General features: G+C 38.1%; 1 protein-coding gene across 1 annotated transcript in view; it reads right to left on the reverse strand.

Moving 5' to 3' along the window:
- The window catches only part of dcp1a (decapping mRNA 1A), a 63,731-nt gene that overhangs the window by 24,288 nt on the left and 18,142 nt on the right, over window positions 1–21,301 (reverse strand). Inside the window, exons 3-5 of the mRNA XM_060835160.1 lie at window positions 15,218–15,345; window positions 3,566–3,632; window positions 1,898–2,036 (exon numbers count right to left, since the gene is read on the reverse strand). Coding sequence (XP_060691143.1) covers window positions 1,898–2,036; window positions 3,566–3,632; window positions 15,218–15,345 — 334 coding nt within the window. The remainder of the gene's footprint in view (window positions 1–1,897; window positions 2,037–3,565; window positions 3,633–15,217; window positions 15,346–21,301) is intronic.

Genomic DNA, 21,301 nt, shown 5'->3' on the forward strand with positions numbered 1-21,301 from the left:
TCAGTTGCAGATTTCAATTCCTTTTAATTGAGTCGAGGGTTTTCACCTCAGAAATTGGGCATCCAACACTGAGTGAAAAAAAAGTGTTTCCTCATGTTCCTTTTAATCCTATCAATCTCCTTAAATCTATGCTCCACTCTGCTCAAGGAGATAGTGTGAACAGGGGAAAAAAAATCAATTTAAATGCCCTATTATTTTGTAGCCTCAGTTAAGTCACCCTCTCTAACAGGAACCCTCTCTAACTTAACAGGAAGTTAAGTCTTCCTGTTCTCTAAAGAAAACAATCTTAGCCGTCCAATCTTTCCTCATAGCTGCAACTTCAAGTTTTTGCAATTTTAAAAAGAAAAATCCTCTGTAGTCTCAAGCAATTACATTCCATTGTTATGTTCTATCTGGAAAACTGCAGCCAATTTAGGACAATGTTTATGAAGAATCAAGGCCTCGAAGAGTATGCAGAGGAAATTGAATGTACTGCTACCAAGGATGAAAGACTTTGGTTGTGTGGAAAGACGAGAGAAAAATGGGATTATTCCTCTGCTATAAGGAGAACAAATGGAAAATTTGATATGTACATTGAAATTTTAATAAGTTTGGACAAGAGGAAGTAAGAAGAAACAGGTTCTAGTGACCAAAGGGTCAGTAAATAGAGGACACAAAGTGTAATGCAAGAACCAGAAGTGATTTGAGAAGGATATTTGAAATCATCCTAACTGGAAGTGTAGAGTTCATTTTACTTGAAAACATGACAGGAGATTTAATAACAATTTTAATAGGAAACTATATACACATCTGAGAAAGGAAAGATTTGCTGAGTACTGGGGATGATGCAGGGGAGCAGAAAAATGGGATAACTGTCAAAAAGACAATACAGGAGTGATGGGCTTAACAGTCTTTCACTGTTTTCCACCATTCAATGATTCTCTGACACACCAAAATTCTGATCCATTTTAGGGTCCAACAGCCACAACTACTGTTTTTTTCTCAGATGCATGGAGATTTAGGAACAGAAAATGACCTTTTCATTCTTCAAGCCTGCTCCACCATTCAATATTATACCTTAGCTAGTTGTGGTCTCAGCTCCACTTTCTTGTCCGCGCCTCCCCCATTTAAACAAAATAAGTTGAATTAGATGAAAAAGCCCAGTATCCACTACATTCTGGCGAAGAGATTTCGCTTCTGTCTCAGGAAGGGAGAGCTTTTATTCTTAAATAACGCCCATGGTTTCAGTCTCCCCTACAAAATGGAAGCATCCTCTTGGGAGAACAGTTTTTGGGTTAGTTAGAGCATTTACACTCACTTTTACTGACCGTACGTTTACCAACACTAGCATGCTTCATTGAAAATGTTCTGTTTTGATTAACTACTAATTTAATTTAAGAAATCTGTTTGTCAGACTGTTTTTTAAAAAAAACTTGGGTAGAGATAAGCAATTTAAATGGTCATCTTAGTAACTGGAGAAAGTACTTTTGTTGTGGATCAGTGGAAATTGAGTGAAGATGTACTCCCCAGCCTCAAAACAGCATGCAATCCTCATTTGTTGAATTTTCATAATAGAAATACTCAACTTTTCTTCAAATAAATAGACACATAGGTTTACAAAGTTTACTTAAAAAGAAACTGAATATTCTTATCTAAACACAAGTCATGTGAAAGTCCATCGTCCAGAAAGATAATGGTTATGAGTCAACTTCTCGTCTTCGTTCTTGAAAATTCTAAGATATTATAAATCCTCAGTCTTTGAAAGCCAAGCAAATAATCTTGATACAAACATGCAGAATACAAATTCTTGTTGAATTTATGCATTGCTGAGTGGTGTTTCTAGGACAGTTATTTATTAACTAATGCAAGGTGGAATGTCTAATCATTGATGATTGCTTCAAACAATTGAAATCCTTACTTGTTCATACTCTTCCTTGGCTCTGCAAAGCATGTCTAAGATGTCAATAGGATTTTCTTCATCATATCCACTGGGCTTGTTTGGAGTGGTTCTCCCTGGAGATTCTTGCTGAGCTCGCTGTGCTTCCATTTGTACTACCCTGAGGAGGCACAAACATACGTATCACAGCAAATAATTACCTAGGCACAAGCATTATCCCACTCCAATCAGAAGGTCCAAATTTGAGCCCTGATCAATGTTTAATTTAATCTATTTTGGTGTGGTACACACTTAAAAAAAATTAAAGTAATTGACAAGGTAGCAGAAGAAGAAACTGGAGAAGCGGAGACACTTTTCTGTTGATTGCAGCAGAGGTCTGGATAGCAGAGTACACTTGGGGACATTTGGGAAGAACAGAGTCAGGTGACATCTCTTTGTCTTAATTAGTCACAGATGAAACCTTCGACAATGTATTTATCATCTCAAGAGATCTCAATTAAATCATTTCCCAACAGAGTAATACAGTCTTTGAAAACTTATTTCTTTTACCTCAAAATTTTAACATATTTCAGAGTTTGTGATTTATAGAATGGATGTATTTAGTTGTGGAGGACTCCTGCAGAACCTAATTCACACAGAGTCATAGAGGTGTACAGCATGGAAACAGACCCTTCAGTCCAAACTGTCCATGCCGACCAGATATCCCAACCCAACCTAGTCTAACCTGCCAGCATCCGGCCCATATCCCTCCAAACCTTCCTTCTCATGTACCCATCCAAATGCCTCCTAAATCTTGCAATTGTACCAGCCTCCACCACTTCCTCTGGCAGCTCATTCCATGTACTTATCACCCTCTGTGTGAAAGATTGCCCCGTACGTCTCTTTTATATCTTTCCCCTCTCACCCTAAACCTATGCCCTCTAGTTCTGGACTCTCCGACCCCAGGGAAAAGACTTTGTCTATTTATCCTATCCATGCCCCTCATAATTTTGTAAACCTCTATAAGGTCACCCCTCAGCTTCCATTGTTATCTTACACAGCTACAAAATGCAATGTTTTCACAGTTGAGGTAAAATTTACATCGCTTAGTTCCAAAGTTGCACAATTACATTTTGGTCACATCCAACAAACTAGTCTGGTAGTCCAAAAGTGTCTGTTCTTCAATGTCAGAACAATGATTAACTAATTTCTCATCTCCATGACTCGAGATTTTTAGAAGTTCATGACTTTTACAGTCTCAAGTAGTAGGAAACCCTGATATTAGATACAAGATCACTGAATGAACATCTATTTTGGAGGGATTATATTATACTGATGACAGGGGAAAACTATTGTCTGAGGTATTTATCACTTTATTGGCAATCCAGAAACCCAGGGTAACAGAAATACTTTCAAATCAACATGTTCAGAGATGTCAGCACACACCTCCAAAGGTGGTGGGACTTGAACCCAGGCCTCCTGGCTCAGCCCTGCCTAATGGATTAAAACACAGTAATTTAACAAACCTGTTTAAAACTTGCACTCCGAACTAGTTGAACATCTCTGAAACTAACAAAAATGCCCAGGCCAGGCAGTAAAAAATAAGTTTGACCTCAATATGAAATTTTGGAATGGAACATTGTAATTGAAAGCACAATAACATCTTATATGTTAAGCTGATTTAACAGTATGCAATTTTTCAGGTCTTACTTTGACATGAGTTGTGCAATTCGTTGACAGTCATTCTTGTCATAAAACCAGATGCTGTAAATGGACACTAATAAAAAAGATAAAACAAAATCAATTTTTACACCTCAAATGTTTTTCAGAGAACTTTAATTTCTTTTGCTGAAGGTAGCTACATATACAGAGGAACCTCGATTATCCGGCATTTGATTATCCAAATTTCAGATTATCTGGACAAGATTGCAAGGACCTCACGCTTGGCTAAACTGTATTATCTGACATCCGATTATCCAAACAAAATACTGTTTATATTTTGAACAAAATCTGCCCTGTGGCAGTCAGATAATCCAGGTTCCTCAATTATTCGAGTTGTTAGTAATTCAAATTTTTTGCTGACTAGGTGAATAAAGATCCAATGACAGTACCTTCTAAATTTATTCAAGGAAGGAAGGATGAGGACAGCAGATAATGTGGGAAGACCATCTGCACCTTGCCCTCCAAGCCACTCACTGTCCTTACTTGGAAACGTATTATCATTTCACTCTTGCTGGATCAAACTCCTGGAATTCCCTCCCTTACATTACAGGTCTACCTCTAGCACATGGACTGCAGCAATTGAAGAAGGCAGCTCACCACCACACTCAATGTCCTATGAATGGACAATATATTCTTGGCCAGCCAGTGTGTCTCACAGTCATAATTATAGAGCGAGAGTCATTCAGCACAGAAACAGATGCCTTGGTCCAACTCGACTCAGTCTCCCAAACTAATCTGGTCATACTTGCCTGTGTTTGGCCCATATCCATCTTAATCTCTTCTATTCATGTGTCTATCCATTTTTTAAAAAAAATGTAACTGTACCAATTCCTCTGGCAATTCATTCCACATACAAACCATCCTCTAAAAATGTTGCCCCTCAGGTCTCTTAAGTCTTTCTCTCCTCACCTTAGTTTTCAACTCCCTCTAGTTTTCAACTCCCTTATCCCCCAAAAAAGCCTTTGCTATTCATCCTATCCATGCCCCTTATGACTTTATAAATCTCCAAGGTCACCCCTCCAGTATGCTCCAGTAGAAAAAGTCCCAGCCTTCCTTATAACTCAAGCCCGCCAGTCCTTTATGACTTTCCAAATGTTCTATTACTTCCTAAATAGATTTCAATACTTTTCCAACAAGTGGGGAGGCCAATCAGCCCATAGTTACCCACATTTTCCCCTCATTCCTTTTGAACAGGGGCATCACATTAGCAATTTTTCAATCCTCTGATACTTCTCCAAAATCCAATGACTTTTGGAAATTTACAATCTATGTATCCATTCTGTCTGAGCTACCTGTAGGAACCTAAGATGCAGGCCATCAAGGCCAGGGTCTTAACTGCCTTTATCCCTATTAGTTTCCCGATGAGTGAAAAAAGAAAGCACTGTGGGCAACCAAATGGTCTCCTAACTTTTATTGCCATGACCAAGGGGAGAAAGGTTGCCCGAGGTATATATACACACACCCACACACACCCACACCCACACACACAGTTCACCCAGAAGGGGGGAAAAAAAAACATTTCTCCAATTGTTCTTGGGTATCGAATGATCACAGCATGAGCATAAGTGGCAAAGATTTAACAGCAAGCCATATGGCCAACTACTTCAGTTAATAGTGCTGAATGGAGAAAGAAAAATAACTAACAATACGCAAGTAGGAGGGATCTCAAGACCATGAAAAAGATAAAACAAATACTCAATTTTAAACTCACTCATTCACAGTAATTTGCTAACTCTTCTGAATTTTTTTTAAAAATTGCGTTTTTAAAAACGTAGCTGACAGTGGATGATAAAGCAAATGTTAGAACTGCTTGTATTTAATGGTCAACAAATATTTTTTCTACACTGAACTCCTTCACTGCATAATCTTAATGGCCCAACAAGCTTTTATCTGAGTTATATGGTTGCTAAAAAAGCAGACATACTAAAGATATGTAATCATAAATGATAGCTTAATGGGCAACTTAAAAATGTGAACTGATTACTTTAAGAGAGCCACCAGCTATATCAGCCTGTTAGCTGATATCTCACGTTGTGTTTCTGGCAACCAGTCCTGAAGGGTTACCATTAGTTCTATTTGTACTATTGAAGAACACATACAAATGTGACATTATATTATATATAGTGTTCATCACCACAACTGTTCATCAGTTTATTTTGTAACATTTTTGCATGTAGTTAAAATTGAAGCTTTAAGGCTTTTTCACTTAGTCATAGAGATGTACAGCATGGAATCAGACCCTTCGGTCCAACCTATCCATGCCGACCAGATATCCCACCCCAATCTTGTCCCACATGCCAGCACCCGGCCCATACCCCTCCAAACCCTTCCTATTCATATACCCATCAAAAATACCTTTTAAATGTTGCATTTGTATCAGCCTCCACCACTTCCTCTGGTAGATCATTCCATACACGTACCACCATCTGCATGAAAAAGTTGCCCCATAGGTCTCTTTTAGATGTTTCCCCTCTCACCCTAAATCTAATGTCCTCCAGTTCTGGACTCTCCGATCCCAGGGAAAAGACTTTGTCTACTTATCATATCCATGCCCCTCAAACTTTTGTAAACCTCTATAAGGTCACCCCACAGTCTCCGACGCTTCAGAGAAAACAGCACCAACCTGTTCAGCCTCTCCCCATAGCTCAAATCCTCCAACCCTGGCAACATCCTTATATATCTTTTCTGAACCCTTTCAAGTTTCACATCTTTCCGATAGGAAGAAGACCAGAATTGCATGCAATATTCCAACAGTGGCCTAACCAATGTCCTGTACAGCCACAACATGACCTCAATACTCTGACCAATAAAGGAAATCATACCAAATGCCTCCTTCACTATCCTACCTACCTGTGACTCCACTTTCATGGAGCTATGAACCTGCACTCCAAGGTCTCGGTGTTCAGCAACACTCCCTAGGACCTTACCATTAAGTGCATAAGTTCTGCTAAGATTTGCTTTCCCAAAATGCAGCACCTCACATTTATCGGAATTAAACTCCATCTGCCACTTCTCAGCCCATTGGGCCATATGGTCCAGATCCTGTTGTAATCTGAGGTAACTTTCTTCGCTGTCTACTACACCTCCAATTTTGGTGTCATCTGCAAACTTACTAACTGCATCTCTTATGCTTGCATACAAATCATTTATGTAAATTACAAAAAGTAGAGGACCCAGCACCGATCCTTGTGGCACTCCAGTGGTCACAGGCCTCCAATCTGAAAAACAACCCTCCACCACCATCCTCTGTCTTTTACCTTTGATCCAGTTCTGTATCCAAATGGCTAGTTCTCCCTGTATTCTGTGACATCTAACCTTGCTAATCAGTCTCCCTTGTCGAATACCTTAAGTCCATATAGATCACATGCCCTCATCAATCCTCTGAGTTTTTTGAAGAAGTAACAATCACGTTTGTGAGACATGATTTCCCACATACAAAGCCATGTTGACTATCCTTAATCAGTCCTTGCCTTTCCAAATACATGTACATCCTGTTCCTCAGGATTCCCTCCAACAACTTGCCCACCACCGACATCAGGTTCACTGGTCTATTGTTCCCTGGCTTGTCCTTACCACCCTTCTTAAACAGTGGCATCATGTTAGCCTACCTCCAGTCTTCTAGCACTTCACCTGTGACTATCGAAGATACAAATATCTCAGCAAGAGGCCCAGCAATGACTTCTCTAGCTTCCCACAGAGTTCTAGAGTAAACCTGATCAGGTTCTGGGGAGTTATTCACCTTCAAGACATCCAGCACTTCCTCCTCTGTAATATGGACATTTTGCAAGGTGTCACCATCTATTTCCCAACATTCTATATCTTTCTATCAACTTTGATTAAGAATATATTGTTTGAGAATAATTCGCATCAAAATTCATTTTAAAATATACTTAATTTGACAAACCTCCATGAAAAAAAAACACAAGAACCAGGTACAGGGGCATCAATTCAGCCCCTCAGGCCTACACTGCTATTTCTTATGACCATGGCTGATCTCATCTTGGTCTCAACTCCGCTATCTGGTCTGCTCTCCATAACCCTTCAATCCATTACTAATTTAAAAAAAATCTTTTCTTGAAATTTACTCCATGTTCCAGCATCTACTGCACTCCAGGGTAAAGAATTCCAAAGATCAATGACACTTTGAAATAATTAATTTTACTTCATTTGTTTTAAATCTGCTACTCCTGAGCCTAAAACGGTGACCTTTATCTACTGGTTCTTAAAGGTCCATTTAAAATGGCCATATTATAGAGGATTTGCTTCCATGTGATGAAAGTGTTTTTAAAAAGCAATTGTTAAGTGACTTCTAGTTTACTTTAGGTCATCTGCCTGTATAAGCTCTGAAACAACAATGATTCTACTCAACAAGCCATAGTAAGAAAACAGAACTAACAGAGAAACATATACTGGTCAAATTGCATTCTTCTGGGCTTGATGCTTTCTATGTTCAAACATTTGTTGTGAATTGAAAAGTTCTACTACTATTCATAGGAAAAGAATATAAAGCTAAGTGTTATGAAATTCAGTAAGTTAAAACACTTAAATTTAAGGGTTCATCATTACATTACACTTACAGAACCATGTGCTATTGTTAGCAAACTGACCAGTAACTCGCATAGTTTCCTGTTTTGCATTTTCTAAAAAAAACTCGATTCACTGGCTATTGAACTAGATGATGATAATGCAAACAAGTAAAAATTCATCAAGAAATCAAATCTATTCATGGTTCTTGTTTTCATTTTCAAAATGAAAAAAATATGAAGTCAGCAAGTTCACAAAAGAAAGCACATATTTAAAGTAGTACAAAATAAGTATTTAGAAATGCTGCAGAGACATACAAATCCATAGCCACAACTCTCGATATACAAATCTCCCAATCCCAAACAAGATTCCATGACATTTGTATGAATCTCCTAAAATAGATGATTTTGCTATCAATTAGCTATAATTCTATACAATTGAATGACTGCAATTTAAGTTGAAGACAGACTATTACGGAATTGAAGCAGAGAACAGGAAAAAGCAATTTTTTTTCAAGTTTTGCATCTCAGATACAGATTTCTTTTCTTGGAGTGTTATTAATTATTCTTGTTTTGATTTAGCTTTCACAATCTTTGTTATTGATGGATACAGTCCTGCTCAAATAATAAAGAATGGGGGTAATTATTATAAACCAATGCTAATTCCACTTGAGTGTATAATGATTTAAAGATTAATAAAATGCTCTAATAGTAATGGAAAAATATAGCATGGGACTACATGGAAATTACTGCAATCGGATGTGTGATGCCAATAACTGTTCTAAGACTTACTCCATTAACATTGACTCGGAGGTGCCGGTGTTGAACTGGGCTGGACAAAGTTAAAAATCAAACACCAGATTGGGTTTATCTGGAAGCATTAGTGTTCGGAGCGCCGCTTCTTCATCAAACGGTTTGAAGGCACGGCGCTCTGAAAATGAGTGCTTCCAAAAAATCTGTTGGACAATAAATAGGTGTCGTGTGACTTTTAACTCTGTCCATTAGCATTCTTACAGAATGCTTTGGTTGAAAACTTAGAATGAGTGTATTTGGAAAATAAACTTCTGCATTCTAAGTTTTTTTTTGAAAAAGTTAAGTGGTCTTATCTGTACACTTGTACATATTTAGCTTTATTCCATAAGACCATAAGACATAGGAGTGGAAGGAAGGCCATTCGGCCCGAGTCCACTCCGCCATTCAATCATGGCTGATGGGCATTTCAACTCCACTTACCAGCGTTCTCCCCGTAGCCCTTAATTCCTCGAGACAACAAGAATCTATCAATCTCTGCCTTGAAGACATTTAGCGTCCCGGGCTCCACTGCACTCCGTGGCAATGAATTCCACAGGCCCACCACTCTCTGGCTGAAGAAATGTCTCCGCATTTCTGTTCTGAATTTACCCCCTCTAATTCTAAGGCTGTGTCCACGGGTCCTAGTCTCCTCGCCTAATGGAAACAATTTCCTAGCGTCCACCCTTTGCAAGCCACGTATTAAGTCTCCCCTTAATCTTCTAAACTCCAATGAATACAATCCCAGGATCCTCAGCCGTTCCTTGTATGTTAGACCGACCATTCCAGGGATAATCCGTGTGAATCTCCGCTGGACACGCTCCAGTGCCAGTATGTCCTTCCTGAGGTGTGGGGACCAAAACTGGACACAGTACTCCAAATGGGGCCTAACCAGAGCTTTATAAAGTCTCAGTAGCACATCTCTGCTTTTATATTCCGACCTTCTTGAGATAAGTGACAACATTGCATTCACTTTCTTAATCACGGACTCAACCTGCACGTTTACCTTTAGAGAATCCTCGACTAGCACTCCCAGATCCCTTTGTACTTTGGCTTTACTAATTTTCTCACCATTTAGAAAGTAGTCTATGCTTTTATTCTTTTTGCCGAAGTGCAAGACCTCGCACTCAGTGTTAAACATTTGATCAGATTTGAATATACACACACTATCCTATGCACATTTTAGCTTATTACTACTATTGCTCTAGTTGCTTCAGACTTACAAATGAAAGACAACACACACACACACACACACACATACACACACACAGTTATACATCTGTTACAATTCACACAACCAAGTAACTAGCTGCTACACAAACTTAAGATCTTGGCTGGGAAAATTAAATCCAGTGTGCAAAATCCAGACATTTAACGTTTAAAAACATGTTAAGAATCTAATATCATCAAAGGTTGTCAGTGTCCAGTTAATCATTATTGTATAAGATTGGACATGAATATCTGATAGGAGTACAAGGTAATCCCATATTCGACTGGGTACATCAGTTGAATTGAAATTACTTTATATATGACATTTCCCTCAGCCACAAACTTTTGCCTCAGGGTGGGCCAGAAACAATGTCAGGATAAAGATTACCATTATAAGTTACAAATGCTTCACATATCTGTTGTCACTGATAAGATTAGCTGCTATTACATGTCTCTAAATCAGGCATGCATTAACTGTGACACTGCATGTCTACACGCATTTAAACTTATTGAAATCTGTCTCCAACAACTGTAGGGTGGATTAAAGTAACTGAATCATCTGTGCAGTGCTTAAGTGCACTTGGATGGAGATACAAGTACAACGGGCTGACATTCACAGTGGGCTGTTAATTTGAAGTGGCTTCTATTTTCAAGGATGGAGCTGGATCTACTGCACGAAATGCTCCAAAATTTTTTTTTTTAAGAATTGTACTTTTATCAGTAGCTAGATGGACACCATTCCATCTATCCACAATTCTTCAGTAATATGATTGAAACATAATGTTTACTCAACACAGTTTTCATCTCTGATCCAATCTTTGGGTTTTGGACTCCTCACTAAAGAAGATGGATTTCAAAAATCTTTCAAAGAGGCTACTTTTTAAAAAATGGGGTTCTTGTCAAGAACTCTGTGCCAAATATACAGGGAATGTTAGAAGTGAAAGTGATATAGTACCATATAGTTTTAAGACCGAAGCAGGTAAGTGTTCACTTCGTTTCCTGTTTGAAAAAAGAGTGTTAATATTTTTAATATCACAGAACAGCAAAGTAACAGTATCCCAAACATGGCTGTTTGAAAATCAAAACAGTTAAATAAACAAAAGTACAGACTTGGGAATTGCCTAACATTTATGCAATTGATCCTGCTCTTTTGTATTCAATGTTTATATTTAGCCCTCCTGTCTTGGATCCAACTCAGAGTGGTGAATTGGTGTTCACACAAAATGCAGAATTTATCAGCTCAAGAGTGTATTGTAGGTTCATGTGTGTTTGGAACAGGCAACTCAAAACCAATAGATGTCTGAAATCTGGCACTATCAGTTTCATGGATATCAGATGTGGGACACTAAAATATCAATGGAAAATTAATATGCTTAACCCTTTTCGATATTAATACTGTATGAATAATTGATTTGTCCTGTCTTATACCATTGTCAGAAATATTTTACAAGTATATTTACTGGAATTAGGTTGATAGTTGTTCAATGATTTACTGAATTTATTGAAAATTTATAAAACAAAATTGTTTTGAAAATATTTCAAAATACAGTGTAAGAACTTTGAAAATTTTTACTTGTTGAAAGCCTATTTTCTCGTTGACCATTAAATGTGATTTACAAAACCAGACAATACAAATAATTGTTTTAAATTCTAAAACATATGGATATGGAAGCAACGATAAAAGCAAATATTTCAGGTGCAGATCATTCACTGTTTTAGGTGTGTTTAATAAAAGTTCTTCTGAAATATGCAAACTATTAAAGTTTTGTACAAAGTTGGGTTATTATCTTTTAGCTGCGGAGTCAAGATTAGAATGGTGCTGGAAAAGCACAGCAGGTCAGAAAACATCCGAGGAGCCTGCCTGACCTGCTGTGCTTTTCTAGCACCACTCTAATCTGGAGTCTGATCTCCAGTCCTCAACTTCACCTATCTTTAGCTACATTTAGGTGGAAGAACACAATTAGTTTAAAAGAATGGACATGACCCTATTATAACTAATTCAGTAAGTTGCACTAAACAAATAAAAAAGATTGTTGTTGTTATAACTTGTCCTTCATATTAGCAGATGTATATAAATACCAAGGACAGTTGTGAGATGCAGCAAGATTTATCTCTATATTGGAAACAGTGCCCCAGAAATAGGGAGTAGGATTTTGGATCTACACCTGGATCAAGGCTCATAAAGTCAATGATAATATGCTGCTACAATACAGACCAATATTTATTGCATGGAATCATGTGACAAAACTGACAAGCAGGGGGTGGTACGTGTATGGAATGAGCTGCCAGAGGATGTGGAGGAAGCTGGTACAACTGCAATATTTAAGAGGCATTTGGAAGGGTTTATGAATAGGAAGGGTTTGGAGGGATATGGGCTGGGTGCTGGCAGGTGGGACTAGATTGGGTTGGGCTATCTGGTCGGCATGGACAGGTTGGACCGAAGGGTCTGTTTCCGTACAGTACATCTCTATGACTCTAAATAGTTGCTGGCTCTTCACTGATTTTTCTTGAATTGTTTTACACACATTTAGGAGAACATGAATTTTTTTGAAAAATAATCAATTTTCATTCTTTTAGACTTCAACATAGACAGATTCTTTCTTAATACAACATTTTTACCATATCTGGTCAAATAGCTAAAATTAGTGCTCTATTCTGACTAGATCTAATATATCCCACATTCATTCTAGTGTTAGAATGAACTCAAGTACTATATAAAGAATTCTGAAATCATCATACCCTATTAACGACTTGTATGAGGAATGTGCATGTACTACAGTCATGTTTGCAGATGACAAAAAAAAGGCAAGTGATGAGGATGACAGTCTGCAGAGGGACACAAAACAGGTTAAACAAATGGGCCTACTTCTGCTTTTACATCTTATGGTCTTTCACAGCCTAATGACAGTCATAGGAACAGTTGATATCTTGTCTCAAACTCACAAAAATAATTGTTGTCCAGTTTTATAAAATCACCAATTAAGAGAATAGGAAAGCAATGTTTTATAACATGTAAATAATTTTATTGCAAACACATAAATGAGGACATTTAAGGCTCAAGACATTTCAATAAACTACAAATAGCTAAAACCATGTAACAATTAGCCCAGGTTTAATGTGAGCTATTCACTCCAGTCTATTTGTTAGTTATATATTCATAATTTCAATGACAAGTGGAAAGATATAAGAAATGGTGGTGGAATTCAAAACAATAATTATTAAACTAATCCTAGTTTCAACAGCAAATTGCTTATCCTTTAAGATTAAGATATTACTCCACTTCAAAGCAACCAAATACCATTTTGCCTGATCACAGTTTCACAGCTAAACACTTCTGCCATGTCAGGTTTTCTATTCAAGTCTGGGATGATTAAAGGGCCAAGGACTTTTTTCACTATCTTAAAGATGCTTCCCAAAAAGGTTGCATTCATTTTATGCACCCCGTGGCCAATAAGAATACACTTTTCTCAAAACAAAATCCAAATTAAAAGAAATGAAAAATTTGCATTGCATGGTGCCTTTTGTGACCACATGGCATTCTTCAAGCCAATAAAGTACTCTTGAACAGTACTCTTCTGTAGGAGATGCAGAATTTGCGTACAGAAAGATCACACAAAATGCTGTGAAATAAATTACGATGGTCTGTTTATTAAGCAGTTGAGGGGAATGTCGCAATGTGAGCTTTTACATTCACCAGAAAAGAGGATCTTGGTTTAAGGTTTAACTTAATTGGTGCAAGTCTAAAAGTGCAATACACACTCATAATAATACTGAAATACCTTGTGGAACAGTGACAGTATCTATCTTTGAACCAGGAAACCTGGGTTGAAGTCCCAACTGTTCAGGTGTGTAATATCACCACGTTTTCAAATCTGTCATGTCGGAATTCCTGTCCTCTTACTCAGAAGTAAGATTACTACAGTGGAGTTAAGGGAAATCCCTCTTCCCATGTGAAGAAATTACAAGGGGAGAAACAACTTACATCAGGAGAAAGTAACAGAAAATTTTATTTTAAAAATGTAACATTCGATTCACTGAGAAAATCTCAGAACTGTTTCCTAACATACCATTAAAAAAGTCATGAAAAATGTCACTAATAACAAAACGTATTACTAAAAGTTCCCTTCTTTCCAGACCTTACCCTCCATTTCCATTTGAACTAAATTTGAATTTGCGCTTTGACTTATTTGTGCTTCAAGTATTTATGTGGACTGGATTGAAGTGAATACAATGTATCTATTCCAATGCCCCATGTAAGCATTTAGCAAGTTTTCAAAAACACCACCATAAAGTAACAATTACATTTCATTCTTTTGGGTTAATTTTCCACCAGAGATTATCACCTCCACTGTGTTGGTTGCTGAAGGACTAGATATCTATGTGTATTAATCATTGAAAGTTGCACGACAGATTGAAAAAAAGTAGTTAGTAGAGCATATAGCAAGTTGGTTTGATCAATAATTGCAGAGTACAAAAAACAAGGAGGTTATAATACCTTTATTGGCCTCAACTGGAATACTGTGTTCAGTTTTGGGCACGATATGAGGAAAGATATGAAGACATTGGAGAGGTCTGCCAGGACCATGACTTTTTATTTTTAAAATTGTGGATTGACATTAGAAAACTGTTTTAAAAACCAGTATTTGAAAGCATCGCTGTACATTTTGAAATCAAGAACCCTGACAACCATGACAGGCATTGTATAAACAACTGTGTGAATAAACAGAAAAATTAGACATTATAGGAAACCTAATTTGAAAAACTTCAGAATAGCTCTCAACTACATAAAAACTTAAGCAACATACCAAAAACTATTGTCTGATACATAATAAGCTGTGAGTTACAGTTTAAATTTGAAAGGTTTGTTTCCTCAGTTCAAGGTGTTAATGCTGAAGATTAGATTATTTTCCATTTCAGGCAGTGATGTTATTGATAGTCAGATGCATAGTAAATCTCCTTCAACACTTTGTCCAGCAATATGGTTCAATCTTAACTTCAGATAGGCACCCCCAACTCCGTACTTTTTTTCACAATTGACATTAATTTAGCAACTAATGAGTAGACCAGTTCAGTAACTGTCCTGAGCAGCACTTCAAGTTTAAAATAGATCAGTACTTACAGTTTGAATTTCTATAGAGAAGAAATGGGTCTTGGAGTTGAAACTCAAGATCTTTGTTGATGGGTTCAACTAAATTTTTCATGTTAAGTCGATTCATGATTGTAAAGCCATGGTAAGGAGATGCTGACCTGTGAAAAATAAGTTTTTTTAAAAAAAATCTCAATTTTAATTTTAAAAAAGACAATATATCACGTAGGTAATTAATACTTAGCATATTCCTGTAGAAATTAACACGAATTTCCATTTTATCAATATTATTTTTCACTAGTCTAAAAGGAAACTATTTTCTGAGACTATATTAGATAAGTATGTTTTTTTTCTGCTCTGGTGCCATCCACAGGTTCTAATCAGGGGCCCCTATATAATTCTGTTTGCTGCCCTGCTACACAGATTTCCAAACATCATTTAGAATTTTCGTTACAGTACTTAGTAGGATATCTGCTCAGATGTATATAAATATACATATTCATATGTGGCACAGTGGCTCAGCAGTTAGCACTGCTGCCCCACAGCACCAGGGACCTAGGTTCAATTCCAGCTGAAGGTGACTGTCTGTATAGAGTTTGCACATTCTCCCTATGTCTGGTGGGTTTCCTCTGGCTGCTCTGGTTTCCTCCCACAATCCAAAGATGTGCAGGTTAGGTGATTTGGCCATGCAAAATTGCCCATAATGTTCAGGGATGTGTAGGTTAGGTGCATTAGTCAGGAGTAAATATAGGTTAACTGGGTAGGGGAACAGGTCTGAGTGGGTTACTCTTTGGAGGGTTAGTGTGGACTTGTTGGGCCAAAGGGCCCGCTTCCACACTGTAGGGATCCTATGAATATGCCTTGGGGATCAATATGCAAATAGATTCCCTACAATTCACCACATATTAACAATTCCAGCCACTGAATAGTAGCCACTTACCTTGGCATTTTCTAAATGTGAGAATAAGGTAAATATGAAGCAGCTGAAAAACAGTTTTTTCTACAAGTCAGCTTTTCACTACAATCATTATAATCATGGATCAATTTTATTCACACAAAATGCAAGTGCCGTCACCTCAGACAGGACAATTCAGTTTTTCCCGAGAAATTTTGTTGACCCATTATTTTCGTGAAAGTTGGCTGAAATTTGTAAGACTGCATCATATTACATACTTTTTGAAAATTTACTATGAAATTACTTCCAAAATGTCTCTGAATAGGCAGGTTTCTTTAAACAAAAAGCATTTAAATTTATAAAACACCTTCCATAAACTCAGGACATCAGATATCACTTCACAATCAAGAAATTTTGAAGGGCAGTCATTGCTGTGTTGTAGGAAACAGAAGCCAATTTGCAAACACTTTCGCACAAACAGCAACAAAATGTATCATTAAATTGAGTCTTGGTAATATGAAGAGGGATAAATAATCAGTATCTACTAATACCATTATGTTAGCCAATAAGTGGAGTGGGACTTGCAGAAGAAATCAAATCAAGTCTATTTATGAGGCAGAGTCTGCTTTTACTCAGCATAGTCAACTTAAACAGCATAATAGTGAGCAGAGTCTATTTAAAAAGCATGCTTCTAAACACAAAACAACTCATGACTGAAATGACAGCATAAATTTCACATAAGAGCACTGATTCTCCAGGAAAAAAATAAAAGGTAGTTACACATGAATTGCTCATGAAATATGAACTGAAGTCACTTCTATCAGTCTGTTCTTACGTCATGAGTGACAAGGGAATTACCCAATACTCTCCATTTGAATCAAAAATTGTGCTTTTCCATATAAAGATGTAAATATCTGTGCTCTTGGAATAACATTACATGACCCTTTTACATCCCCCTGAGAAAATTGATATGGCCATGAATTCATGGCATAATCAAAAGACAATTTTTGGCAGTGCAGCATTCCCTGAGCGGTGGAACAGAGAATAACATTGTTAGATCGCTCTGATGGAGGTACTACTGATGTTTGAACAGTTTTGAAAGTCTTGAGACTCATGTGTCAGGACACTTTTTAAAACTATTTCTCACATTAGAGTCATAGAGATGTACAGCATGGAAACAGACCCTTCGGTCCAACCTGTCATGCCGACAAGATACTCTAACCCAATCTAGTCCCACCTGCCAGCACCCAGCCCATATCCCTCCAAACCCTTCCTATTCATATCCCCATCCAAATGCCTCTTAAATGTTGCAATTGTACCAGCCTCCACCACTTGCTCTGGTAGCTCGTTCCATACACATACCTCCCTCTGCATGAAAAAGTTGCCCCTTAGATCTCTTATATATCTTTCCTCTCTCACCCTAAACCTATGCCCTCTAGTTTTGGACCCCCCACACCCCAGGGAAAAGACCTTCCCTATTTATCCTATCCATGCCCCTCATGATTTTTAAACCTCTATAAGGTAACCCCTCAGCCTCCAATGCTCCAGGGAAAACAGCCTCAGACTGTTCAGCCTCTCCCTGTAGTTCAAATCCTCTAACCCTGGCAACATCCTTGTGAATCTTTTCTGAACCCTTTCAAGTTTCACAACATCTTTCCGATAGGAAGGAGACCAAAATTGCACACAATATTCCAAAAGTGGCCAATGTCCTGTATAGCTGCAACATGACCTCCCAACTCCTGTACTCAATACTCTGACCAATAAAGGGAAGCATATTAAATGCCTTCTTCACTATCCTATCTGCCTGCGATTCCACTTTCAAGGAGCTATGAACCTGCACTCCAAGGTCTCTGTTCAGCAACACTCCCTAGGATCTTAGCAGGACTTATACACTTAATGGTAAGATTTGCTTTCCCAAAATGCAGCACTTCACATTTTTCTGAATTAAACCCCATCTGCCACTTCTCTGCCCATTGGTCCATCTGATCAAGATCCTGTTGTAATCAGAAGTAACCTTCTTCGCTGTCCACTACACCTCCAATTTTGGTGTCATCTGCAAACTTACTAACTATACATCTTACATAAATGATTTGGATGTAAGCATAAATGATGAAAAGTCCTTGTGGCACTGCACTGGTCACAGGCCTCCAGTCTGAAAAACAACCGTCCACAACCATCCTCTGTCTTTTACCTTTGAGCCAGTTCTGTATCCAAATGACTAGTTCTCCCTGTATTCAGTGAGGTCTAACTTTGCTAACGTGTCTCCCATGGGGAACCTTGCCGAACGCCTTACTGAAGTACATGTAGATCACATCTACCGCTCTGCCCTCAATCCTCTTTGTTACATCAAAAAACTCAATCAAGTTTGTGAGACATGATTTCCCACGCACAAAGCCATGTTGGCTACCTCTAAATCAATCCTTGTTTTTCCAAATACATGTACATCTGTCCCTCAGGATTCCCTCCAACAACTTACCCACCATTAACAATAGGCTCACTGGTCTATAGTTCCCTGGCTTGTACTTACCACCATCCTTAAACAGTGACACCATGTTAGCCAACCTTCAGTCTTCTGGCACCTCACCTGTGACTATCGATGATACAAATATCTCAGCAAGAGACTCAATCACTTCCCTAGCCTCCCACAGAGTTCTAGGGTACACCTGATCAGGTCCTGGGGATTTATCCACTTTTATGCATTTCAAGACATCCAGCACTTCCTCCTCTGTAATGTGGACATTTTTCAAGATGTCACCATCTATTTCCCTACTGTCTATATCTTCCATGTCCTTTTCCACAGTAAATACTGATGCAAAATACTCGTTTAGTATCTGCCCCATCTTCTATGGCTCCACACCAATACCGCCTTGCTGATCTTTGAGGGGCCCTATTCTCTCCCTAGTTATCCTTTTGTCCTTAATGTATTTGTAAAAACCCTTTGGATTCTCCTTAACTCTATTTGCTAAAGCTATGTCCTTTTTTGCCCACCTGATTTCCCTCTTAAGTATACTCCTACTGCCTTTATACTTTTCTAAGGATTCACTCGATCTATCCTGTCTATACCCGACATATGATTTCTTTTTTTTCTTAACCAAACCCTCAATTTCTTTAGTCATCCAGCATTCCCTGTACCTACCAGCCTTTCCTTTGACCCTAACAGGGATATACTTTCTCTGGATTTGTGTTCTCATTTTTGAAGGCTTCCCATTTTCCAGCTGTTTCTTTACCTGCGAACATCTGCCCCCAACCAGCTTTCGAAAGTTCTTTCCTAATACCGTCAGAATTGACCTTTCTCCAATTTAGAACTGCAACTTTTAGATCTGGTCTATCCTTTTCCATCACTATTTTAAAACTAAAAGAATTCAGGTCACTGGGCCCAAAGTGCTCCCCCACTGACACCTCAATCACCTGCCCTGCCTTATTTCCTAAGAGCAGTCAAGTTTTGCACCTTCTCTAGTAGGTACATCCACACACTGAATCATAAAATTGTCTTGTACACACTTAAATTCCTCTCCATCTAAACCCTTAACACTATGGCAGTCCCAGTCTATGTTTGGCAAGTTAAAATCCGTGACCATAACCACCCTATAATTCTTACAGATAACGGAGATCTCCTTACAAACTTGTTTCTCAATTTCCCTTTATTAGGGCGTCCATAATATAATCCCAATAAAGATGATCATGCCTTTCTTATCTCTTAGTTCCACCCAAATAACTTCCCTGGATGTATTTCCAGGAATATCCTCCCTCAGTACAGTTTCAATGCTGTCCCTTATCAAAATTGCCACTCCCCCTCTATCCTTCCTGTAGCATTTGTATCCTGGAACATTAAACTGCCAGTCCTGTCCATCCCTGAGCCATGTTTCTGTAATTGCTATGATATCCCAGTCCCATCTTCCTAACCATGCCCTGAGTTCATCTGCCTTCCCTGTTAGGCCTCTTGCATTGAAATAAATGCAGTTTAATTATCAGTCCTACCTTGTTCTCTGCTTTGTCCCTGCCTGCCCTGACCGTTTGACTTGCCTTTTTTCTCAACTGTACCAGTCTCTGATTGATTTCTTTCCTCACTATCTCCCTAGGTTCGACACCCCCCCACAAGTTTAAATCCTCCCGCGCAGCTCTAGCAAGTCTCCCTGTCAGTATATTAACCCGCATCCAATTTAGGTGCAATCCGTCCTTCTTGTACAGGTCACTGTAATTTTAGTAGAAAGGCATAAAGAATTGAGAAATAGCCATTTTTAAAATGGAAAGCTATTTATCTATTCCCTCACAATACTAGCAACTTGCTTGCTTATTGCATTTTGAAAATGCCTCAAGATGCTTCACAAAGGCATTATTAGCACAATTTGATATTCACTATAAAAGACACGAGAACTGACAAAATAAACTTGGTCAAAGCCATAGGTTTTAAGGAGGATCTTGAAAGTAGTTAGTGTTACATCACAGGGTAAACCACGCTGCAAATTTAAATCAGATGCACAGAAAAGCTCACCTTGCACCGTAATCTGTTCAACTGAGTGGCAAGGAGCTATCCCAAATATCATTATTTAAAGAAAAAATTAACAATTTTATTCTTTAAGTCCAAAAGAGAACATTAGACAACTACTTATAACTCCTTTCTCTTAAACCTATTTTTTTACCTGCCACTCAATAATACTGGTCTGATAAAAACCCTGACAAAGATTTATAACAAAAAATCTTGTTTCAAAACCAGCTAGCTGTGTTGATTCTCCCCTGTAGATTCTTCTGGGTCATCTTTTCTTCAGTCTTCTTCTGCACAACTTTCTTATGGACAGGTACCTTTCAGAGAACTATTCTGCTCGCAGTCCTTGGTGCTTGGCTGGTCTTTGCTGCTCTGGCCAACTGTTCAAAATACCCGATTTTATATATCCCAAAACATCGGACCATCTCACTGGTTTGATGTCATCAAAACATTAAAATTCAAATTCAATTAGATTTTGGTATCTTGGGGCATAAGCTGATTGGCTGAATTCAAATTTGTTGTGAACTATGGCAATGTAGTTCCAGTTTTTGCGTTTCAAAACCAAATGTTATATTTTTAAATTGTTCAGCACACTGTGCTTTCAGTCAGTCCTTGCCAGCTTTCACACTCTCAAAAAGTACTGTACATACCTACACTTTCATAACATTAGTATGAAGAAGGGATTTAGGGAGAATATTCCAAAATTTAGGGCAATTTATTGACAACACTCTTCCTCACC

This window comes from Hemiscyllium ocellatum, chromosome 14 (genome assembly GCF_020745735.1).
Source record: "Hemiscyllium ocellatum isolate sHemOce1 chromosome 14, sHemOce1.pat.X.cur, whole genome shotgun sequence".
Classification (NCBI taxonomy): domain Eukaryota; kingdom Metazoa; phylum Chordata; class Chondrichthyes; order Orectolobiformes; family Hemiscylliidae; genus Hemiscyllium; species Hemiscyllium ocellatum.